General features: G+C 65.7%; 3 protein-coding genes and 1 long non-coding RNA gene across 5 annotated transcripts; 3 read left to right on the forward strand and 1 right to left on the reverse strand.

The window, feature by feature from the left end:
• The first annotated feature begins 545 nt into the window (after positions 1-545).
• TYMP (thymidine phosphorylase) lies at positions 546-6,757 on the forward strand. The gene is made up of 9 exons (XM_064406226.1): positions 546-716; positions 1,188-1,390; positions 1,464-1,562; positions 2,035-2,164; positions 2,236-2,354; positions 3,326-3,488; positions 4,605-4,835; positions 5,776-5,916; positions 6,582-6,757. The coding sequence occupies exons 1-9, from the start codon at positions 590-592 to the stop codon at positions 6,755-6,757; spliced, it is 1,389 nt and encodes a 462-aa protein (XP_064262296.1). The 5' UTR covers positions 546-589.
• A 208-nt stretch (positions 6,758-6,965) lies between these two features.
• On the forward strand, positions 6,966-9,134 carry LOC135291987 (protein SCO2 homolog, mitochondrial). The gene is made up of 2 exons (XM_064406220.1): positions 6,966-7,079; positions 8,156-9,134. Exon 2 carries the CDS (start codon positions 8,163-8,165, stop codon positions 8,901-8,903), a length of 741 nt encoding a protein of 246 aa, XP_064262290.1. The 5' UTR covers positions 6,966-7,079; positions 8,156-8,162; the 3' UTR covers positions 8,904-9,134.
• A 1,345-nt stretch (positions 9,135-10,479) lies between these two features.
• On the reverse strand, positions 10,480-23,078 carry NCAPH2 (non-SMC condensin II complex subunit H2). Of its 2 annotated transcripts, none has more exons than XM_064406229.1 (20): positions 23,024-23,078; positions 20,151-20,392; positions 18,306-18,407; positions 17,633-17,688; positions 16,940-17,173; positions 16,205-16,284; positions 15,416-15,558; positions 15,262-15,342; positions 14,691-14,785; positions 14,523-14,594; positions 14,334-14,400; positions 13,534-13,641; positions 13,264-13,317; positions 12,635-12,705; positions 12,476-12,542; positions 12,241-12,327; positions 12,098-12,141; positions 11,862-11,963; positions 11,082-11,231; positions 10,480-11,005 (listed from the first exon to the last, which is right to left on the reverse strand). In XM_064406229.1, the coding sequence occupies exons 1-20, from the start codon at positions 23,035-23,037 to the stop codon at positions 10,856-10,858; spliced, it is 2,019 nt and encodes a 672-aa protein (XP_064262299.1). In that variant the 5' UTR covers positions 23,038-23,078; the 3' UTR covers positions 10,480-10,855. The 2 variants fall into 2 exon arrangements, with proteins under 2 accessions (XP_064262299.1, XP_064262300.1); XM_064406230.1 differs by lacking the exon at positions 23,024-23,078 and having other exon boundaries at positions 16,940-17,011; positions 17,098-17,173.
• Positions 12,561-18,136, forward strand: LOC135291995 (uncharacterized). Its single transcript, XR_010354593.1, has 5 exons — positions 12,561-12,703; positions 13,523-13,647; positions 15,207-15,360; positions 16,945-17,246; positions 18,012-18,136. It is a non-coding gene; the product is annotated as an uncharacterized LOC135291995 (long non-coding RNA).
• Positions 23,079-23,473: the final 395 nt, after the last annotated feature.

Consider the following 23,473-nt stretch of genomic DNA (forward strand, 5'->3'; position numbering starts at 1 on the left):
GGATGTGCTAGCAGCCCCCGCCCTGCTCCAGTCCCATCCCATCCTGCCCGGGACCTCGGGGCGTGGGGGCTCTGGGGACACCGGGCAGGGAGGGGACATCCCTCAGCGCCGCGCCTTGAGGGCTCTGCGGGCTCTGTGCCGTGGGGGATCCCCGGCACGGCCCCACCTGCGAGTGTCCGGGGCCAATGAGGGACCCGCGGGCCACCCCTCGTGTCACCCCCCGTGTCACCCCCCGTGCCACCCCCGCCGCCGCCTCTCCCGTGCCCCGCTCGTTGCCCCGGGCTCAAAGTCCGCGGCCGGAGCGGCCTCGCCACCCGCGGGCAGCGGGCACCGGTCACGGGGCCAGGCGGGCACGGGGCCAGGCAGGCACGGGCAGGTCCCGGCAGCGCCGGGGAGGCGCGGCCGTGCGGGATCCGGGCGCGGCCGTCCGGGATCCGGGCGCGGCCGTGCGGGCTCGGGGTGGCGGCTCCGGGCAACCGGGGCGCGGCCGGGCGGGCTCGGGTGCCATTGGTGCCACCTCGGGGTGTGACCGCTGCCACACCGCGGTGCCGGCCGGCCCAAAGCGCGGTGCCAGCTGTCCGGGACAGGGATGGAGCCCCCGCCCCCTCTCCCGACCCTGATCCGCAAGAAGCGGGACGGGGAGCGGCTGGAGGACGCCGAGATCCGGAGCTTCGTGCGCGGCGTCACCGAGGGCACGGCGCAGCAGGGACAGATCGGTGCGGGCGGGAGGGACGCGGGGACACCCCGGGCCCGAGGGCAGCGCAGGGAGCGTGAGGGGCGGCACGGCCGGGGACGCGGGCAGGGCCGGGGGACACGGCCAGGGGAGGGACACGGGCACAGGGGGCACCGGGGGCACCGGGGCAGGGGGGTCTCAGCAGTGGGAGGGACAGCAGGGGAAACCCCGGGACGTGTCAGGGTGTCCTGGGCAGGGGACACGGCTGGGGACCACCCTGGGAGGACAAGAGAGGGACTCCAGGACATGGCAGGGGGTCACGAGCAGGGGACACGGCTGGGGGGGAGAGGGGGACCCCAGAGCGTGGCAGAGGGTCCAGGGCACGTGGATGGGTGGGGGTCCCGGGGAGGGCACTGAGGTGGCCCCGCGTGCCCCCGGGTGCCTCGCAGATGGCATCTGGCTGCGGGGCACGGTCAGGTTGGGGACAGGGGAGGTGACATGCGTGTCACCGCAGGGGCCATGCTGATGGCCATCCGGCTGCGGGGCATGGACGCGGGTGAGACCCTGGCCCTGACCCAGGCCATGGCCAGCTCTGGCCGGACGCTGGCCTGGCCGCCCGCCTGGCACGGGCTGGTGGTGGACAAGCACTCAACCGGGGGCGTTGGGGACAAGGTCAGCCTGGCCCTGGCCCCCGCGCTGGCCGCCTGCGGCTGCAAGGTGAGGGGGACGCGGGGATGGGGCGGGGACGGGGGGTCCCCGAGCCCCTGCGCCCACCCGTGCCCCTCCCCAGGTGCCCATGATCAGCGGGCGCGGGCTGGGCCACACCGGGGGCACCCTGGACAAGCTGGAGGCCATTCCCGGGTTCCGCGTGTCCCAGAGCCCCGAGGAGGTGACGGACGGGGGGTGGCGGGTGAGGGACGGGGACACCACGGGCACCCCCACACCCTGCAGGAACCGGGCTCGGGGGCACCGAGGGCTGGGGGGTCACTGTGGGGTGATGAGGGGGTCTCACTGGGGCACCCGTGGGGTGCCAGTGGGGTGTCCATGGGGTCCGAAGAGGGGGTGGATGCCATGGGGTACTGATGGGGTGCAGGTGCCAATGGGTTGTGGGTTCTCACAGGGTCCCAAAAGGGTGCAGGAGATGGGGAGTGCCCGGGGGTGCCCGTGGGTTGTGTGGGTGTCCGTGGGTGCCCATGCGGTGTCCGTGGGGTGCCCGTGGGTGACCGTGGGTGCCGCTGTGGTGTCCGTGGGTGCCGCTGCGGTGTCCGTGGGTTGTGTGGGTGTCCGTGGGTGCCCATGCGGTGCCCGTGGGTGCCGCTGCGGTGCCCGTGGGGTCCCACGGGACACACACCGTGCCGCAGATGCAGCACATCCTGGCGCGGGTGGGCTGCTGCATCGTGGGGCAGAGCGCGGAGCTGGTGCCCGCCGACCGGGTGCTCTACGGGCTGCGCGACGTCACGGCCACCGTGGACAGCCTGCCCCTCATCACCGGTACGGGCACGGGCCGCGGGGACACGCGGGGCGCGGGGAGGGGCGCCCGGTGACCGCCCCGCCCGGCCCAGCCTCCATCCTCAGCAAGAAGGCGGCGGAGCGGCTCTCGGCGCTGGTGCTCGATGTGAAGTTCGGGGAGGCAGCTCTGTACCCCACCCAGGAGAGCGCGCGGGAGCTGGCGCGGAGCCTGGTGAGACCTTGGGGACCCCCGGGACCCCTGCCCGGCCTGCAGCCCCCTCCCACTGTCCCTGTCCTCTCTGCCTGCTGTCCCGGGCCATTCCCGCTGTCCCTGCTCCTGTCCCTGTCCTTGCTCCTGTCCCTGACCCTGCCCCTGGTTGTCCGTGTCCCCTCGTGTCTCGTCCCTGCCTGCTGTCCCTTGTCCCTGTCTGTTCTCCTTCCCACTGTCCCTGCCTGTCCCTGCTCCTGTCCCTGCCTGTCCCTGCCTGTCCCTGCTCCTGTCCCTGCTCCTGTCCCTGCTCCTGTCTCTGTCCCCGCTTGTCCCCTATCCCTGCCCTGTCTCTCCCTGCCCACTCTCCCCGCCTGTTGTCCCTGTCCCTGTCCATCCCTATCCCTGCCCGCTGTCTCTGTCCTTGTCCACTCTCCCTGCCCGCTGTCCCCTCCCACTGTCCCTGTCGCTGCCCTCTCTCCCTGCCCGCTGTCCCGGGCCATTCCCGCTGTCCCTGCTCCTGTCCCTGCCCGCTGTCCCTGTCCCTGTTTGTCCCCTATCTCTGTCCCTGTCCCCACGTGTCCCCATCCCTGACCTCTGTCCCTGCGGGCTGTTCCTGTCCCTGCGGGCTGACTCCACCTGGCCATCCCCGTCCCTGCGGGCTGTCCCTGTCCCTGCCCGCTGTCCCTGTCCCTGTCCATCCCTGTCCCTGCGGGCTGTCCCTGTCCCTGCCGCTGTCCCTGTCCCTGTCCACCCCTGTCCCTGGGGCTGTCCCTGTCCCTGCGGGCTGTCCCCGCCTGTTGTCCCTGTCCATCCCTGTCCCTGCCGCTGTCCCTGTCCCTGTCCATCCCTGTCCCTGGGGCTGTCCCTGTCCCTGCCCGCTGTCCCTGTCCCTGCCGCTGTCCCTGTCCCTGTCCATCCCTGTCCCTGGGGCTGTCCCCGCCTGTTGTCCCTGTCCATCCCCGTCCCTGGGGCTGTCCCCGCTGTCCCCGCAGGTGGAGGTGGGCGCGCAGCTGGGCACCCGCACCGCGGCGCTGCTGACCCGCATGGAGCAGCCGCTGGGCCGCAACGTGGGCAACGCGCTCGAGGTGCTGGAGGCGCTCGAGTGCCTGCAGGGGGGCGGCCCCCCCGACCTGCGGCACCTGGTCACCGCCCTGGGTCAGTGTGACACGGGGGACACGGGGGGGACACGGGGGGACAGGGGAGGGGGCAGCCCCCCCGACCTGCGGCACCTGGTCACCGCCCTGGGTCAGTGTGGGACACGGGGGGACAGGGGGGACACGGGGGGACACGGGGGGACAGGGGAGGGGCGGCCCCCCGACCTGCAACACCTGGTCACCGCCCTGGGTCAGTGCGGGACACGGGGGGACACGGGGGGGACACGGGGGGACACGGGGGGACACAGGGCAGGACAGGGTCCACAGACACGGGTCCTGTGTCCGGTCCTGACGCCCCCACCCCGGGGCCCCCCACACTCTCTGGCCCCTCCTAAGCCCCGTCCCCCTCTCTCTGCCCCTGTCCCGAGCAGGGGTGGGGGCGCAGAGGGGCAGCGGGGCAGAGTTTGAGGCTCCCCAGGAGTGGGGGTCCCCGTGGGGGTCGCAGCCGTGTTCCGGTTCGGGGTGCAGGCGGGGCGCTGCAGGATGGAGCAGGGGGCTGTGGGGCTGGGGGCGGTGTTTGGGGTCAGGGGGTCCCAGCCGTGCCCCGGTTTGGGGTGCTGCTGTGGCAGTGCGGGAGGGAGCAGGGGGCTGTGGGGCGGTGTTTGGGGTGGGGTCCCAGCCCCTTACCCTGTTTGGGGCGCAGGCGGGGTGCTGTGCGGGATGGGGCAGGGAGCAGGGGGCTGTGGGGCAGGATTTGGGGTCAGGGGGTCCCAGCCCCGTTCCCTGTTCGGGGCGCAGGCGGGGTGCTGCTGTGGCAGTGCGGGACGGGGCAGGGGGCTGTGGGGCAGGGTTTGGGGTGGGGTCCCAGCCCTGTCCCGGTTCGGGGCGCAGGCGGGGTGCTGCTGTGGCAGTGCGGGACGGGGCAGGGGGCTGTGGGGCAGGGTTTGGGGTGGGGTCCCAGCCCTGTCCCGGTTCGGGGCGCAGGCGGGGTGCTGCTGTGGCAGTGCGGGACGGGGCAGGGGGCTGTGGGGCAGGGTTTGGGGTGGGGTCCCAGCCCTGTCCCGGTTCGGGGCGCAGGCGGGGTGCTGCTGTGGCAGTGCGGGATGGGGCAGGGAGCAGGGGGCTGTGGGGCAGGGTTTGGGGTGGGGTCCCAGCCGTGTCCCTGTCCGGGGCGCAGGCGGGGTGCTGCTCTGGCAGTGCGGGATGGCCGCGGGGGCCGAGCAGGGCCGTGAGCGCCTGGCCCGGGCTCTGGACGATGGCTCGGCCCTGGGCACGTTCGAGGCCATGCTGGGGGCACAGGGGGTGCCCCCTGACACCGCCCGGACCCTGTGCGCCGGGACCCCCGCCCAGCGCCGCCAGCTCCTGGGCCAGGCCAAGGTGTGCGAGGAGCTGCCCGCGCCGCAGGAAGGTCAGAGGGACCCCACCCCAAATTCCCCACCCTCCCTTGTCCCCGTGCCCCTCCGGGGGGCTGACAGTCCCCCCGTTCCCACTGCTCCCATCCACCGCCATGCCCTCGCCCTCCCCAGGGTGCTCAGGACGCCCCTGGATTATCCCCCCACCCTGAGGGTCCTCACCTGCCCACGCTGCCCCCTCCTCTGCGCTGGGGGGTCCCCGACCCCCCACCCCCATACCCTGCCCCTCGAGGGTCCCCGCTTCCCCATGCCGTGTTCCGGGGGTCCTCACCTGTGCCCCCCGCCCCACATCCCTGCGCTGTCCCTGATCCCTGGGGGGTGCCCATACCCTGACCCGCCCGGGCTGGGGGCTCCCCTGTGTCCCCATGTCCCTGAGGCCCCCATATTGGGGACCCCCGCGATGTCCCTGCCCTGCCAAGGCTGGGGGCTCCCCCCTCCGTGTCCCTGATCCCCTTGCCCCCCATGCCCCTGCCCCTCCCGACCTCCCCGCGTCCCCTTGCTGCTCCCGTGGTCCCCAGGCTGGGGTTTAACCCTGTGTCCCTGTCCCCTCCCATGTCCCCGTCCCCGTGTCCCTGTCCCCTCCCATGTCCCTGACACCCCCGTGTCCCTGTCCCCCCCGACATATCCCTGTCTCCCATGTCCCTGTCTCCCATGTCCCTGTCCCCCCATGTCCCTGTCCCCGTGTCCCTGTCCCCATGTCCCCGTCCCCGTGTCCCTGTCCCCATGTCCCTGTCTCCCATGTCCCTGTCCCCATATCCCTGTCCCCGTGTCCCTGTCCCCATGTCCCTGTCTCCCATGTCCCTGTCCCCATATCCCTGTCCCCGTGTCCCTGTCCCCGTGTCCCTGTCCCCATATCCCTGTCCCCGTGTCCCTGTCCCCATGTCCCTGTCCCCGTGTCCCTGTCCCCGTGTCCCTGTCCCCGTGTCCCGTCCCCAGGCTGGGTGCAGCAGGTGCGGGCGCTGCCCCTGGCGCGGGTCCTGCACCGCCTGGGCGCGGGCCGGGCGCGGGCCGGGGACCCCGTGAACCCCCGCGTGGGCGCCGAGCTGCTGGTGGGCACCGGGCAGCGCCTGCGGGCAGGTGAGGGCAGCTCCCCAAGCCCCGCCACCCCCGAGTGCCCGCGGTCCCTGAGGCGAGCCCCGGCTGGGGGTGAACCCCGGTTTGGGGGGATATCTGGGGGGATCAGAGCCCCCATAACCCCTCCGTGTCCCCTCCCTCAGGCGAGCCCTGCCTATGGGTGAACCCCGGTTTGGGGGGATATCTGGGGGGATCAGAGCCCCCCCATAACCCCTCAATGCTCCCCTCCCTCAGGCGAGCCCCGGCTGGGGGTGAACCCCGGTTTGGGGGGGATATCTGGGGGGATCAGAGCCCCCATAACCCCTCCGTGTCCCCTCCCTCAGGAGAGACCTGACTTGGGGTGCACTCTGAATAGGAGGGATATCTGGGGGGATCAGAGGCCCCCGATGAACCCTCCATCTCCCCCTCCCTCAGGAGAGCCCCGGCTGGGGGATGAACCCCGGTTTGGGGGGATTTCTGGGGGGATCAGAGCCCCCCGATGATCCCTCCCTCAGGCGAGCCCTGTCTGGGGATGAACCCCGGTTTGGGGGGATATCTGGGGGGATCAGAGCCCCCATAACCCCTCCCGCCCCCGCCCTCAGGCGAGCCTTGTCTAAGGGTGAACCCCGGTTTGGGGGGATCTCTGGGGGGATCAGAGCCCCCATAACCCCTCCCGCCCCCGCCCTCAGGCGAGCCCTGGCTGCGGGTGCACCATGAGGGGACGCTGGGCGCCGAGGGCCGGCGGGAGCTGCAGGACGCGCTGCGCCTGGGCCCGGAGCCCCCGCGGGACCCGCCGCCGCTGGTGGCCGAGACCATCGTGCCGTCGGGAGCCGTCCCCGCGCCGCGCCGGGGCTCACCGCAGTGATAAACATAAATAAACCGCAGCGATCGCGACGGCGGGGCCATGTCGCGATAAACACAGCCCCCCCCACGGCTCTGAGGGCAGCGGCGCGGCGCGGCGGCGACACCTAGTGGCGCAACGGGGAACTGTGCTGTGGCCACGCCCCTCGCATTGGCCACGCCCCCTCGTATTGACCACATCCCGCCCACCTTGTAGCGCGCTGTGCAGACCACGCCCTCTCCCGTTGCGGTCACGCCCCTTTCCGCCGTGGCCCCGCCCCCCGCCGGTATTTCCGGTTCCGCGGCAGCGGCGCGGGCGGTCCGGGCGGCACCGGGAGAGGTCAAAGGTCAGCGGGGACTGCACGGGGGGGGCACCGGGGGTGGGGGGAGATGAGGGGGCAGGGGGCGTTTGGGGCAGGACTGGGGTCCCGGAGCAGCAGGATACCGGGTGGGGAGCAGGGGGTATTTGGGGGAAACGAGTGGGGGGTCCAAGGGTATCAGGAGGGGTGGGCTGAGGGGTCAGGGGACATGTGGGGGACAGGGCTGGGGTCCAAGGGAGGGAGGAGGGCTCAGGGGGTATTTGGGGGACAGGGTTGAGGTCACAGGGGTGGGATGAGGGCTCAGGGGACATTTGGGAGGCAGAATTGGGGTCTCAGAGCAGCAGGATACCGGGTGGGGGACAGGGGGTATTTGGGGGGGTCCAAGGGTATCAGGAGGAGTGGGCTGAGGGGTCAGGAGGCATGTGGGGACAGGGTTAGGGTCCAAGAGATGGGATGAGGGGTCAGGGGATATTTGGGGGGCAGGGCTGGGGTCCAAGGGAAGGATGAGGGGTCAGGGCGTGTTTGGGGGGCAGAATTGGGGTCCAAAGGGTGGAATGAGCAGTCAGGGGGCATTTGGGGACAGGGCTGGGGTCCAAGGGACGGGATGAGGGGTCAGGGGGCATTTGGGGTACAAGGTTGGGGTCCAAGGGGTGGGGTGAGTGCTCAGGGCACAGGGTTGGGGTCCAAGGGCATCAGGAGGGATGGGGTGAGGGGTCAGAGGACATCTGGGGACAGGATTGAGGTCCAAGGGATGGGCTGAGGGGTCAGGGGGCATTTGGGGTACAAGGTTGGGGTCCAAGGGATGGGATGAGCGCTCAGGGGACATTTGGGGGGCAGGGTTGGGGTTCAGGGGGTGGAGTGAGGGATCAGGGGGCATTTGAGGGGCAGAGTGGGGGTCCAAGGGATGGGGTGAGAGGTCAGGGGGCAGGGTTGGGGTCCAAGGGCAGTGGGACATGAGGGGTCAGGGGGCATTTTGGGACAGGGCTGGGGTCCAGGGCCATCAGGAGCAGAGTCCCGAGTGCCCCTGTGGCGCAGGGCTGCGGTCACACCCCGGCTCGGTGCTCCCCGGGGCAGCTCCTGCCCTCCCCGTTCTCTCCCCGCAGCCCGGCCATGCTGCGCTGGCTGCGCCCGTTCCCGCTGCCGTTGTTGCCGTTCCCGGTGCCGTGCCGCCGGCTGGCCGTGCCGCCGGGCGCGCCGCGCTTCCCGCTGCGGCGGCGGCTGGCGCTGGCGGGCGCGCTGGCGGGCGCGGCGGCGGCGGGCTGGCTGCACCTGCGGCGGCACAAGGAGCGGCAGCAGCGCGCCCGGCAGCTCCGGCAGCTGCGCGCGCTGCCGCTGAGCCGGGCCGACTTCCAGCTGCGGGACGCGGCGGGCGCGCCGCGCACCAAGGCGGATTTCCGGGGCCGCTGGGTGCTGCTCTACTTCGGCTTCACGCACTGCCCCGACGTGTGCCCCGAGCAGCTGGAGCGGCTGAGCCGCGCCGTGGGCCTGCTGGAGCGCGACGCCGCGCTGCCGCCGCTGCAGCCGCTCTTCGTCACCGTGGACCCCGAGCGCGACGACGCGGCGGCGCTGGCGCGGTACCTGCGCGACTTCCACCCGCGCCTGCTGGGCCTCACCGGCAGCCCCGAGCAGGTGCGCGCCGCCGCCGCCGCCTTCCGCGTCTACGTCAGCGCCGGGCCCCGCGACGCCGACGGCGACTACCTGGTGGACCACTCGGTGCTGACGTTCCTGCTGGACCCCGACGGCGCCTTCCGGGACTGCTACGGGCGCTCGCGCACGGCCGAGGAGCTGGCGCGCAGCGTCCGCGCGCACATGGAGGCCTACGAGCCGCCGCCCGCCGCCGCGCGGCAATAAACGGCAGCGCCGGCAGCCCCGGCAGCCCCTGCCCCAGCGGGGCCTGTGCTGGGGTGGGGAGGGAGGGGTGGCAGCCCGCAGTGTCCCCCGGGTGTGTCACATGGGGGTGACAGGGGCCACAGCCTGCAGGGCTGGCACATGGAGGACAGATGACACCTCCAGTGTCCCTCAGGTTCGTCCTGTGGGATGGGTAGAGCCCAAACCCTGCAGGGGTGGCACATGGAGGGGGACAGCTGGCACCTCCAGTGTCCCTCAGGTTCGTCCTGTGGGATGGGTAGAGCCCAAACCCTGCAGGGGTGGCACATGGAGGGGGACAGCTGGCACCTCCAGTGTCCCCCAGGTGTGTCCTGTGGGAGGGATGGAGCCCAGACCCTGCAGTGTCACATAGAACAGGACAGCTGACACCTCCGGTGTCCCCCAGGTGTGTCCTGTGGGAGGGACAGAGCCCAGACCCTGCAGGGCTGGCACATGGAGGGGGACATCTGTCACCTCCAGTGTCCCCCAGCTGTGTCCCATGATGGGGACAGAGCCCAGACCCTGCAGGGGTGGCACATGGAGGACAGCTGGCACCTCCAGTGTCCCCCAGGTGTGTCCTGTGGGATGGGCAGAGCCCACACCCTGCAGTGTCACATGGCAGGGAGGGGACACCTGACAGCCCCCAGTGTCCCTCAGGTGTGTCCTGTGGGAGGGACAGAACCCTGCAGAGCCCACACCCTGCAGGGGTGGCACATGGAGGACAGCTGGCAGCCCCCAGTGTCCCCCGGGTGTGCCACATGGGGGTGACAGAGCCCACGCCCTGCAGGGGTGGCACATGGAGGACAGATGACACCTCCAGTGTCCCTCAGGTTCGTCCTGTGGGATGGGTAGAGCCCAAACCCTGCAGGGGTGGCACATGGAGGGGGACAGCTGGCAGCCCGCAGTGTCCCCCAGGTGTGTCCTGTGGGAGGGATGGAGCCCAGACCCTGCAGTGTCACATAGAACAGGACAGCTGACACCTCCAGTGTCCCCCAGGTGTGTCCTGTGGGATGGGCAGAGCCCACACCCTGCAGTGTCACATGGCAGGGAGGGGACACCTGACAGCCCCCAGTGTCCCTCAGGTGTGTCCTGTGGGAGGGACAGAGCCCACACCCTGCAGGGGTGGTACATGGAGGACAGCTGACAGTCCCCAGTGTCCCCCAGGTGTGTCCCATGGGGGTGACAGAGCCCACACCAGACAAGGGTGGCACATGGAGGACAGGTGACACCTCCAGTGTCCCTCAGGTATGTTCTGTGGGACAGACAGCCCTGACAGAGCCCACGCCCTGCAGGGGTGGCACATGGCAGGGAGGGGACACCTGACAGCCCCCAGTGTCCCCAGGGGTGAGGAAGGTTTTGAGTGGGCAGGTGGAGTGACCCCCAGGTGTGTCCTGTGAGGGGGAGAACATGGGTGGGTGGGTGGAGGGACACCCCCCTGCCCCCAGCAGTGTCACATGGCAGGGAGGGACCCCTGCAGCCCCCCAGGAGTGTCCCGTGAGGCGGGGGGCTCTGCACAGGTGAGTAAAGTGACCCCTTCCAAAGGGAGACAAGGCAGGGGGGCAGAGGGACCCCCCAACCTCTCACCCCCTGCAGCCCCCTCCCCATGGCTGGGGGTCCCTGTGCAGGTGACTGAAGTGACCCCTCACCCCTGCAGCCCCCTCCCCATGGCTGGGGGTCCCTGTGCAGGTGACTGAAGTGACCCCCCACCCCTGCAGCCCCCTCCCCATGGCTGGGGGTCCCTGTGCAGGTGACTGAAGTGACCCCTCACCCCTGCAGCCCCCTCCCCATGGCTGGGGGTCCCTGTGCAGGTGACTGAAGTGACCCCTGCAGCCCCCCAGCCCCCTCCCCACAATCCCCGTGCAGCCAAATCCCATAACCCCCCACCGCACCCCCCCCGCCACCCCGAGGTGAGAGGCCCCTCCTTAGCAAAGGGGGCTTTATTGGGGGCCGGGGTCTCTCTGGGAGGGCAGCTGCAGGTGCTGGAACCTCTCGTGCGCCGGGCGGGCCGAGAGCAGCCGCAGCCGCGCCGTGTCCAGCGCCGCCTCCAGCCCCGGCTCCTGCTCCAGCTCCACCTCCTCGTCGTTGGCCTGGGGAGGGCACAGCGGGTGGCACGGGGGGCCTGGCACAGCCAGCGACCCCCCCAGGGAGCCCCCAAAGCCTTACGAGCTGCAGCGAGGCCAGCAGGTAGCGGCACACCTCGAACGGGGGCTGCCCGGCCACCAGGCTGGCCAGAGAGTGCCACTGGCCCAGCTCCGCGCAGCGCCCGGTCAGCTGCTGCCCGTAGGCACGGACGTCGAACGGGGCACGGCTCTCCTGGGGGACAGTGAGGGGACAGGGAGGGTCAGGGAGTGCCACCCGTCAGTGCCAGCCCATGGGCACAGACATGGAACAGGACACAGCTCTCCTGAGGGACAGTGAGGGGACAGGGAGGGTCACCTGTCAGTGCCAGCCCCTACCCATGGACATGGAACAGGGCACAGAACTCCTGCAGGTAAGAAGGACAGGGAGGGGCAGGGGTGGAGAGAAAGGGTTCAGGGGAGGCTCAGGTGTGGGCACAGGGGACTCTGGGGCAGGTACAGGGTGCTCTGGGGTGGGTACAGGGGACTCTGGGGCGGGTACAGGGGACTCTGAGGTGGGCACAGGGGACTCTGGGGTGGGCACAGGGGACTCTGGGACAGGTACAGGGTGCTCTGGGGTGGGCACAGGGGACTCTGGGGCAGGTACAGGGGACTCTGAGGTGGGTACAGGGTGCTCTGGGGCAGGCACAGGGGACTCTGAGGTGGGTATGGGGTGCTCTGGTACGGGGGGTGGGCAGTGAAGGGCAGAGGGCTCGGGGGTGGGTACCAGGAGTTCAGGTGAGAGCAGAGGGGCCCAGGGGGAGCAGGCAGTGCCAGCCCCCTGCCCAGCTCAGGCGGTGCCCCCCAGCCCAGCCCGGGCACGTGCCTGCTCCTGCAGCAGCGGCTCCACGCGCTCCTCCCACTGCCGGATGCGCTGGGACAGCTCCGTCTCCTGCGCGAACTTCTGGGAGCTGGCCATGAACAGCTCCTGGGGACAGGGACAGCCATGGGGACACGCCCAGCCTGCTGGGGACACGCCCAGCCTCCTGGGGACACCCCCCAGCCTCCTGGGGACCCCCCGACCGGCTGGAGTCACCCCCAGGTCCCCGCAGCAGCACCTACCACGTTCCTGCGCACCAGCTCCTCGTAGCCAGGCTCAGGGGAGGCTGTGGGAAAAGGGGTCACCAGAGGTGGGGACAGCACCCGGCCACTCCATGGAGGGACAGGGGAGCTGGGGACTGGGGAGGGAAGGGTCAGCAGCTCACCCAGGTTTCTCTCCTCCAGCTCCTCTGGAGGAGCCTCGGGCTCCATGTCCTCGTGCTCCATGTCCTCGTGCTCCACAAAATCATCATCTGCCAGGATGGGGACACCACTCAGTGTTCCCTGAGACCCCCTCAGTGCCCCCTGAGATCCCCCAGCCTTCTGGGACTCTCCCAGACCCCCAGGAGGGAAAGAAAGGCTCCCCAGGCAGGGGGGATTTGGGGTTTTGGGTTCCAGCACCTGCCCCATCCTCGCTGTCAGCCCCACGCTCCTGCTCCAGCTCTGGCACCAGCTCCCTCGGCAGCACCTGGGGGGAGGAACAGCCCTGAGCACCCCCAGGGCATGGCAAGGGGGTCCTGGAGCCCCCTGGCCCCCCAGTTTAGCCCCCACCCCACTCACCCCCCGGCTCCGGAGCTTCCTGTGCGCCGCCATCCGCTCCTTGAAATGCCTCCAGTACAGCACCTCCAGGTCTGCAGGGATTGGGAGCAGGGATTTGGGATGGCCCCTCTGTGCCCCCCCAAAGCAGACCCCCCCAAGGCATCCCAGGCCCTTCTCCTTTGCAGGAGCTGGTGTCCACTGCCCCCAGTTTTGGGGTGTCCTTCCCCTCCATGCCCTGCCCATTGCAGGATGCAGTCCCTGCTGTCCATTCCCCACTGCAGGATTCATTCCCTGTGTCCATTCCCCCCAGTTTTGGGGTGTCCTTCCCCTCCATGCCCTGCCCATTGCAGGATGCAGTCCCTGCTGTCCATTCCCCACTGCAGGATTCATTCCCTGTGTCCATTCCCCCCAGTTTTGGGGTGTCCTTCCTCTCCTTCCTACCCCACTGCAGGATCCAGTCCCTGGTGTCCATTGCCCCCAGTTTTGGGGTGTCCTTCCTCTCCATGCCCTGTCCACTGCAGGATCCAGTCCCTGGTGTCCTCCCCCAGTTTTGGGGTGTCCTTCCCCTCCATGCCCTCCCCAGTGCAGGCTCCAGTCCCTGGTGTCCCCCAGGACAGGGAATGTGTCCCTCCCTGCCCGTGTCCCCTCACCTGCAAAGGTGGGGCCATTCCTCCTGCTCTTCCGGCTCTCTGTGACGTTGTTGTCTGGGGGGAGCAGATCAGGAATAATCATTGGATGGAAATTCCATGGATTTATCCAAGTTGGAAACGCCCTCTGAGCCCATCGAGTCCCCCCAGCACTGCCAAGGCCACCCCTGCCCGTGTCCCCAAGTGCCACACACACAGGGCTGTTAAAGGTTTTTAACTTCTGCTAAAGGTTTTTAAATCCTTTTGGATCCCAATGCCACAGGAATCACTCACAGGCTGCAGAAAACCATCTGGTGAAATCCTGGAGCTTCCTCGGGCCCCTCCTCTTCCTCTTGCCTCCAATCACATCATCCAGGCCGTGTGGCACCTGGAAGGGCCTCCCTGCAGGTGACAGGGGTGACACCAGGCGTGTGGCCACCGCGAGGGGCTGGCAAGGGGACGGGGCCCCTCTGGATGTTGTGGGGCTGGAATGACCCAGCGTGGGGACAGGGACACTTGAGGATGTCCAGGGTGGCTGGGAGTGACCCACTGTGGGGCTGGGGATGGGACCTGCCATGGGGATGGGAATGTCCCTGCATGAGCTGGGAATGTCCCCCTGTGGGACTGGGAAGGACCTGCCATGGGGATGGGGATGTGGGACTGGGAATGACCCCCGCTGTGGGACTGGGAATATCCCACTGTGGGACTGGGGATGGGACCTGCCATGGGGATGGGGACGTGAGGCTGGGAATGTCCTCCATGAGCTGGGAATGTCCCCCTGTGGGACTGGGAATGACCTGCCATGGGGATGGGGACATGTGGGACTGGGAATGTCCCTCCATGAGCTGGGAATGTCCCCCTGTAGGACCAGGAATATCCCTCTGTGGGACTGGGGACACTGAGGGACACACAGCCAGGAAGGACCCTCTGTGGGGCCACGAGTGATCCTCCCATGGGACTGGGAAGGAGCCACCATGGGGCTGGGAATACTGAGGGATATGGGGCTGGGAATGACCCGCTGTGGGGCTGGGGACACTGAGGGACACGTGACAGGAATGAGCTCCCCTGGAGCTGCCCATTTCCCCCAAAAATACCTTTCCTGAAGGGCTTCTCCTCAGAGTCTCCGAAGGGGTCGAGGCTCTGCCACGGATTGGGCTCCTCCTGGCACAGGGGGGAGGATGGGCAGGGGCTCTGGGGCATCCCAGAGGGTGCCATCCTGCCCGGATTTGGGATTTCCCTGGCTCAGATTTGGGATCTGCCTGGCTCCAGGCCCCCCCCCTTACCTTGCTGAGGGCTTTGGGGTCCTGGCTGGGGGGTCTCTCCCGCAGGACGTACCCCCGGGTCCGGGGCGTGCTCTGGGGGACACCGAGAGGGACATGAGGGGCTGGGGGGCAGGGAGGGGCTGGGGGGATCCAGGGAAGGAGCACAGCCCCCCCAAGCCCCACACAGACCCTCTGAGCCACGATGTGCTCGTTGGGGACCGGGGTCACTTCCATGTCATCCTCCAGGACTGCAGGAAGGTCGTCATCCTCAGGTCCTTCAGCACCTGGAGGGGTGGCAATGGGCAGAGGCTGGAGGAGCTTCCAGGACCCCCCATTCCCACCCTGTCTGCCAAGGAATCTCCCCAGGAGCTTCTCCTGCCAGGGCCAAGGGGCAGCAGAGGGCAGGAGCAGGGAATGGTGCAGTTGGTTGGGTTGGAAAATCCCTTAGAGCCCAAATCCAACCACTCCCAGCTCCACCACAGGCCCTGTCCCCAAGTGCCACATCCACAGGGACGTTAAACCCCTCCAGGGACAGGAACCCCACCCCGTGCCAGGGCTGCACAGCCCTTTCCAGGAGGAATTTCCCCAAAATCCCCCCTGAGCTGCCCTGGCCCAGGCTGAGGCCATTCCCTCTCTCCTGTCCCTTCCCCTGGGAGCACAGCCCCTCGTGGCAGGGCTGAATTCACCCCTCACCCTCCTCTGCAGCGCCCTGGATGGCCGCGGGGACCCCAGGACAGCGCTGGCAGGTGCCACCCCTCACCTGCCTCCTCGCAGAAGCTCAGTGCCCGCGCCAGGGCCGTGCCAGAGCTGGGGCGCTGCGCGGGGCTGGGCGCCGGAGCCGCTGCGGGGACAGCCACGGGTGAGTCCTGGCGGGGACAGCGACAGCCACACGGCCACCCCAGAGCCCCCGGTACCTGTGGCTGTCCCCAGGCCCGGCTCCTGCCGCGGGTGGGTGGGGGAGAGCCCGGCCAGCTCCAGCAGGAAGGCGCCGCAGGCGTGGGGGGTGGAGGTGTTCATGCGGAAATCGCGGCGGCTGGCCAGCACCTCGCCGCGCCGGCTGCGGGACGGGCAGGCCGCTGTCCCCGCTGTCCCCGCTGTCCCCAGCGTCCCCTGGGCCGGCCACGGGCCAGCCCAGCCACAGCCCGGCCCTCCCCGCAGCACGGGACTGGCCTGGATGGCCCCGCACACCCGGGATCTTGCTGCTCCTCCACGGATCCCGGCAGGATTGTGTGTTTGGGCTGAGGGACCCCGGCTGGAGCAGGGCAGGGGACACGGGACAAGCCCACAGGGGAGGGGACAGGGACAAGGCCAGCAGGGGAGGGGACACGGGACAGGCCCACCCAGAGAGGGGACAGGGACAATCCCACCGGGGACTGGAGCAGGGGAGGGGACATGGGACAATCCCACCCAGGGGAGGGGACAGGGACAATCCCACCAGGGGAGGGGACACGGGACAAGCCCACCAGAGGAGGGGACATGGGACAATCCCACCAGGGACTGGAGCAGGGCAGGGGACATGGGACAATCACACCCAGGGGAGGGGACACGGGACAAGCCCACCAGGGACTGGAGCAGGGCAGGGGACACCCAGGGAATAGGACACAGGACAATTCCATTGGGAGAGGGGACACAGGACAATCCCAGCAGGGACTGGAGGGGACTGGAGCAGGGGAGGGGACATGGGACAATCCCAGGAGTGCCACCTCAGGAGGGGGTTTTCCTTCTTCTCGCCCTCTTCCGGGGGCACCAGGGACATCGGGGTCAGGGGAACGATGTTCACGGCCTGGGAAGGGACAGGGAGGTGGCAGAGAGCCTGGGAAAGGTGTCACTGTCCCCAGGGCCACCACCCTGGCTGTGGCTGGCTGGCCCCGGGATTCACCCGGGAAATGGTGCCATGCAGGGGAGAAAAGGAGAAAAGGAGGGAGAAAGGGAGGGATAAAAAGAGGAATAAAAGGAAGAAAATGAGGCAAAAGGAGAGAGAAAAGGAGTGGGAAAGGCAGGGATAAAAAAGAAGAGTAAAAAGAGGGGAGAAAGAAGAATAAAAACAGGGAGAAAAGAAAGGGGAAAGGGAGGGATAAAAAGGGGGATAGGAGGAAGAAAAGGAGAAAAAAGAAATGAGAAAAAAGAGGAGAAAAGGAAGGGATAAAAGAGAGAAAGGGAGGAAAGGAGGGTGAAAGGGAGGGATAAAAAGGGGGATAAGAGGATGAAAAAGAGAAAAAAGGAGAGAGAAAAAGAGGAGAAAAGGCAGGGATAAAAGAGAGAAAGAAAAAGAAAAGGGGGAATAAAAAGAGGGAGATAAGGGGGGGGAAGGGAGGGAGAAAAGGAAAAAAAGGAGGGAAAAAAGGAGGAAGGAGAGATAAACCAAGGAATAAAAGGAGGGATAAAAGGAGGAAAAACAGAAATAAAAGGAGGCATAAAATGCAGCTGGTTCCTCTTACGGCAGGCTGCTGGTCCCCCCTCATGTTCACGCTGGCCGGGCTGGTTTCTGGGATGTCATCCAGGGACAGGAACTGCAGGAGAGCCCCCAGTGTGAGCCCAGCTGGCAGGGACACCGAGGGACCCCCGAGCAGGGCAGGGAGCACAGAGCCCTCCTCACCTCCTCCTCCCTGGCCGTGAAGGTGGCGTCGGCGTCGCGGCCGTCGGGGCCCAGGGAAGAGGGCAGCTTCTCCTTCCTAGGGAAAAACGGGCTCAGGATCCCTGGGAGGGGGGCAAAGGGTCCCTCCAGCCCTGCTGCGGCCCCCCCAGGTGGGAAAATCCCAAAAAACAACGGGGTTTTCCCTCTTGCTCGTGTCAGGGTGAAAGTCCGAAGGAGCTGGCAGCTCATTCCTTTTGGAAAAGGGATTTTCCTTTTGGAAAAGGCTCCCCCAGGCTCTTCTGGACTCCAGGAGGAAAACCATCCCTGGTTTTGTGTGTTATCATCCCTGTGATGGTATTCCTAAGCCTGGGATGCAGCCCCCAGGGCAGGGATGGGAGTGGGGATGGCCCAGGATCAGGGCAGCACCGGGACAGACCCAGGGCAGGGGTTCTGCAGGACAAATCCCCCTCTGGGAAGGGAAAATCCCCCTCTGGGAAGGGAAAATCCCCCTCTGGGAAGGGAAAATCCCCCTCTGGGAAGGGAAAATCCCACTCACTTTTTCTTGGAGATGCAGTCCAGTGTCTGGCAGACCAGCATGTACAGGTATTCCACCTGGAAAACAGCAGCTGGGGCTGGGAAAAGGGGAGCAGCTCCTGGGAAAGCCCCCCACCCGAGGGACTCCCCCCTCCCACTGTGGAGGTCAATTCCATGGGGTTTGGTGCTCTTTTCCCTTTTTCCCTGCTGTTCCAAGGCCAGACTGGGGGAAATCCCTGGAGCTGGAGCAGCCTGGGACACTGGGAGGAGTCCCTGCCCATGGTGGCACTGGAGGGGCTTTGAGGTCCCCTCCCACCCAAACCATTCTGGGATTTGTGGTCAAAAAGCTCCAACATCCCAGGATTTTGTGACAAAACAGGATTTTATATCCCACCCTGCAGAACAGAATTCCTGCTGTTCCCTGGGGCTGCCAACACCTAAAAGGGATCAAATTTTGGAACAACAAAATCCCTTCATCCCCACCAAGGACTGGAAGCCAAGGGGGGGTTCTGGGGTGACCCCAGGGGATGGGGATGGGATGGGATGGGATGGGATGGGATGGGATGGGATGGGATGGGATGTGGGGCAGGGATGGGATGGGATAGTGGGATAATGGGATAATGGGATTGGGATGGGGATGGGATGGGGATGGGATGGGATGGGATTGGGATGGGCCAGGCCAGCTGTGTGCCCACCTTCCTGCTGTAGATGCAGGCAGAGCCCTGGATCAGCAGCGCTGCCTCCATGAAGTTCATGGTGGTCTTGCCGTTGTCGAAGGAAATGCAGATCTGGTCCAGCTGGAGGGACAGGGGGTTTATTTTAGCTTTCTGGGGCAGCTGAGAGGTGTTTGGAAAGGCTTTATTCTATCATCAGTCTCCATGAAGGGTGAGACATCAGAGATGTAAAACTGAGCTACCTTATTTTTTGGTTACAATGCCTTATAAATATTTCCCACTCTGCCACACAATATTGCTGTTAATTCTAACATTAATCACTTCTGTTTTCACTCCAGGTGGTCTTGCTACCATGCATCTTGCCCAGCTTTAATTCTCTAAAATTAATTTTTAAATTAAATTAAAATTTTAATTCTTTAAAATTCCTTTGCAAGGCTGCATTTTGAAATTTGTTTCTAGCTCAATTTCTCTCTCAACAACGCCATTTCTATTTTATGGCTTTGGCCAGCACGCCTTGTTTCAGGGTTTGTGTGCAGATGTGTAAAACTGTGAGAGCTTTCCGTGAGGCTCTGGAATTCTCCACAAATCTGTTCCTCAGGGGCAGGGAGGAGAGGCTGAGCCTGGCAGGGACAGGGATGAGGGAAGGGGGCATTGTCCCCAGGGCCACCACCCCCAGTGGATGGCCTGGGATTGGCCCGGGGAATGGGGCTGTGGAGGGAGAAAGGGAGGGGGAAAAGGAGGGGAAAGAGGGAGAAAAGGAGGAAAAGGAGGGATAAATAGAGGGATAAAAGGAGGAAAAATGAGAGAGGAAAGGGAGGGAAAAAGGAAGAAAAGGAGAAAAAAGGAGAGAGGAAAGGGAGGGAGGAAAGAAAGAAAAGGAGGAAAAATGAGAGAGGAAAGGGAGGGAGGAAAGGAAGAAAAGGAGAAAAAAGGAGAGAGGAAAGGGAGGGAGGAAAGGAAGAAAAGGAGAAAAAAGGAGAGAGGAAAGGGAGGGAGGAAAGAAAGAAAAAGAGGAAAAATGAGAGAGGAAGGGGAGGGAGGAAAGGAAGAAAAGGAGGAAAAAGAGAGAGAGAAGAAGGAATAAAAAAGAGGGAGAAAAGGAGAGGAAAAATGAGGAATAAAAGGGAGAAAAGGAAGGATGGAAAGAGGGATAAAAGAAAAGGAGGAAAAAGCAGAGAGAAAAGGAGGTGCAAAGAGAGGAATAAAAGGAGGAAAAAGGAGAAAAGGAGGGGTAAGAAAGGGATAAAAGGAAGAAAAGGAAAGATGGAAAGAGGGATAAAAGGCAGAAAATGAGGAAAAATGAGAGAGAAAATGAGGGGGAAAGAGGAATAAAAGGAAGAAAAGGAGGAAAGGGGAGAGAAAAGGAGGAATAAAAAGGGAGAAAACAAAGGAGAAAGAGAGGGATAAAAGAAATAAAAGGAGGAAAAAGGAGAGAGAAGACAAGGAATAAAAAGGGAGAAAAGGAAGGGAAAGAGAAGGATAAAAGGAGAGAGAAAAGGAGGGGAAAGAGAGGGATAAAAGGAGAGAGAAAAGGAGAAGAAAGAGAGGGATAAAAGCAAGAAAAGGAAGAAAAAGGAGAGAGAAAAGGAGGGATAAAAAGAGGGGGAGAGAGAGGGACAAAAGAAAGAAAAGAGAGGAAGACAAGGAGGGGAAAGAGAAGGATAAAAGGAGAGAGAAAAGGAGGGGGAAGAGAGGGATAAAAAGAAGAAAAGGAGGGATGGAAAGAGATAAAAGGAAGAAAAAGAGGAAAACACAGAGAGAAGACAAGGAATAAAAAGAGGGAGAAAAGGAAGAGAGAGAGAAGGATAAAAGCAGAGAGCAAAGGAGGGGCAGGGGCCACGAGGGGCTCTGGGGTGACCCCGTTACCTCCTCCAGGTACTCGCCCAGCTGGGCAGCCACGTCCACCTCCCAGTTCTTGGTGAGGTCCCGGATGGGCTGCAGCAGGTGCAGGAAGCGGGAATCCACCTCCTCCATGGTGGCACCCTGCTGCACACCCCCAGACACGGCCTGGAGGCGCCCAGCTCTGCAGGAGGGCTCCCTCAGGGCTCGGGGTGCTGGGCTGGGGCAGGGCACAGCCCCGGGCAAGCTCTGCAGGAGTCACAGCTGGGCTGGGGGAACGGGACACGGCTCAGGGAACGGGAATTGTTTGGGCTGGGGAGCCCCCACCCCAACAGCAACCCCAGTTCTGACACACAGATCCCAATGCCACTGCCAAGCCTGGGCCTGACCCTGACCCTGACTGTGACCCCAGCCCCAGTCCTGACCTGACCCTGACCCTGACTGTGACCCCAGCCCCAGTCCTGACCTGACCCTGATCCTGACTGTGACCCCAGCCCCAGTCCTGACCCCAGCCCCAGCCCTGATTCTCACTCTGACTGTGATCCCAGTCCTGACCTGATCCTGACCCTAATTGTGATCCTAACCCAAATCCTGACCCCAACCCCAGCCCCAGTCCTGACCCTGATTCTCACTCTGACAGATCCCAGTCCTGATCTGATCCTGATTGTGATCCCATCCCCAATCCTGACCTGATTCTGACCCTGACTGTGACCCCAACCCCAGTCCTGACCCCAGCCCCAGCCCTGATTCTCACTGCAGCTGTGATCCCAATCCTGACCTGATCCTGACCCTAATTGTGATCCTAACCCCAATCCTGACCCCAATCCCAGCCCCAGCCCTGATTCTCACTGTGACTGTGATCCCAATCCTGACCTGATCCTGACCCTAACTGTGATCCTAACCCCAATCCTGACCCCAATCCCAGTCCCAGTCCTGACCCTGATTCTCACTCCAACTGTGATCCCAATCCTGACCTGATCCTGACTGTGACCCCAACCCCAGTCCTGATGCCAGCCGCAGCCCTGATTCTCACTCCGACTGTGATCCCAGTCCTGACCTGATCCTGACCCTAATTGTGATCCTAACCCCAATCCTGACCCCAATCCCAGCCCCAGCCCCAGCCCTGATTCTCACTCTGACTGTGATCCCAGTCCTGACCTGATCCTGACCCTAATTGTGATCCTAACCCCAATCCTGACCCCAGCCCCAGTCCCAGCCCTGACCCTGATTCTCACTCTGTGATCCCAGTCCTGACCTGATCCTGTCATCCCAACCCCAATCCTAACCTGATCCTGACCCTAATTGTGACCCCAACCCCAATCCTGACCCCAGCCCCAGCCCTGATTCTCACTGCAGCTGTGATCCCAGTCCTGACCTGATCCTGACCCCAGCCCCAGTCCCAACCCTGACCCCGACCTCAAACCCGACCCCAATCTGGAACCCAATCCCAACCCTGATCCCACTCCCCCAATCATCCCAGTCCCATCCACTATCCCAACCCCTCGCCTGACCCCGACCCCAATTCCCATCCCTAACTCTGCTCCAGTCCCGATCCCAGCCTCAACCCTGATCCCAACCCCAGCTTCAATTCTGATCTTGATCCCAACCCCGATCCCCATGCAGACCCCAGCCCTAATTCCCATCCCCATCGCTGCCCCAACCGTGTTCCCGATCCCGGTTCCCATCCCGACCTCAATCCCGATCCTGACCCCATCTAAACCTCAGTCTCCACCGTGATCCCGACCCGATCCCAGTCCCCATCCAGACCTCAATCCAGTCGTGATCCCGACCCGATCCCGGTGCCCATCCAGGCCTTGATCCTGACCGTGATCCCAATCCCGATCCCGGTCCCGGTCCCCATTCAATCCTCAATCCCGACTATGATCCCGGTTCCCATCCCGACCTCAATCTCCACCGTGATCCCAATCCCAGTCCCCATCCACACCTCGATCCCGACTGTGATCCCGCTCTCGATCCCCTTCCAATCCTCAACCCCGACCGTGATCCCAATCCCGATCCCGGTCCCGGTCCCCATTCAATCCTCAATCCCGACCCTGATCCTGGTTCCCATCCCGACCTCAATCTCCACCGTGATCCCGACCTGATCTCAATCCCGGTCCCGGTGCCCTTCCAAACCTGGATCCCGACCGTGACCCTGGCCCCGACCCCAGTCCCCATCCCGCCCGTTTCCCCGGTCCCGATGCCGCTCCCGGTGCCGTTTCCCCGGTCCCGATGCCAGTCCCAGTCCGTTTCCCCGCTCCCGGTCCCGTTTCCCCGCTCCCTGTCCCGTTTCCCCGATGCCGGTCCCGATCCCGTCTCCCCGGTGCCGGTCCCGTTTCCCCGCTCCCCGTCCCGTTTCCCCGGTTCCGATGCCGCTCCCTGTCTCGTCTCCCCGCTCCCTGTCCCGTTTCCCCGCTCCCTGTCCCGTTTCCCCGGTGCCGGTCCCGTTTCCCCGGTGCCGGTCCCGTTTCCCCGGTCCCGATGCCGCTCCCTGTCCCGTTTCCCCGGTGCCTGTCCCGTTTCCCCGGTGCCTGTCCCGTTTCCCCGGTGCCTGTCCCGTTTGCCCGGTCCCTGTCCCGTTTCCCCGCTCCCTGTCCCGTTTCCCCGCTCCCTGTCCCGTTTCCCCGGTGCCTGTCCCGTTTCCCCGCTCCCGGTCCCGTTTCCCCGCTCCCTGTCCCGTTTCCCCGGTTCCGATGCCGCTCCCTGTCCGTTTCCCCGCTCCCGGTGCCGTTTCCCCGCTCCCGGTCCCGTTTCCCCGCTCCCTGTCCCGTTTCCCCGGTCCCGTTTCCCCGGTGCCTGTCCCGTTTCCCCGCTCCCTGTCCCGTTTGCCCGGTGCCTGTCCCGTTTCCCCGGTCCCTGTCCCGTTTCCCCGCTCCCTGTCCCGTTTCCCCGCCCCTCACCGGCCGCTCCTCATCCCGCGATCGCCGCCGCCATTTTCGTCCTTCCCGCGCTCCGTGACGCGCCCCGCGCGCCGCCGGCGCCGTGACGTCAGGGGCGCGCGGCGGGGCCGGGCCGCCATGGCCGCCGCGGGGGAGCTGGCGCGGCCGCGGGCGCTGTTCCTGGCCGGGCTGGCCGCCGTCTACATCGCCGCCTTCGGCTCCCTCTACGTGCAGATCCCCGGTACCGCGGCGGGGCCGGGAACGGGCACAGGGCCGCCAGTGGGGCAGGGGGAGCCGGGACGGGGATGGGAGTGGGGCCGGGGGAGCCGGGATAGAGCTGCGAGTGAGGCCGGGGAACCGGGATGGGGCCGGGAGGACCGGGAATGGGCCCGGGGAACCGGGATAGAGCCGGGATAGGGCTGGGGTAACCGGGATAGGGACGGGAGTGAGGCCGGGGAACGGGCGCAGAGC

This window comes from Passer domesticus, unplaced genomic scaffold, assembly GCF_036417665.1.
Source record: "Passer domesticus isolate bPasDom1 unplaced genomic scaffold, bPasDom1.hap1 HAP1_SCAFFOLD_174, whole genome shotgun sequence".
NCBI classification, from domain to species: domain Eukaryota; kingdom Metazoa; phylum Chordata; class Aves; order Passeriformes; family Passeridae; genus Passer; species Passer domesticus.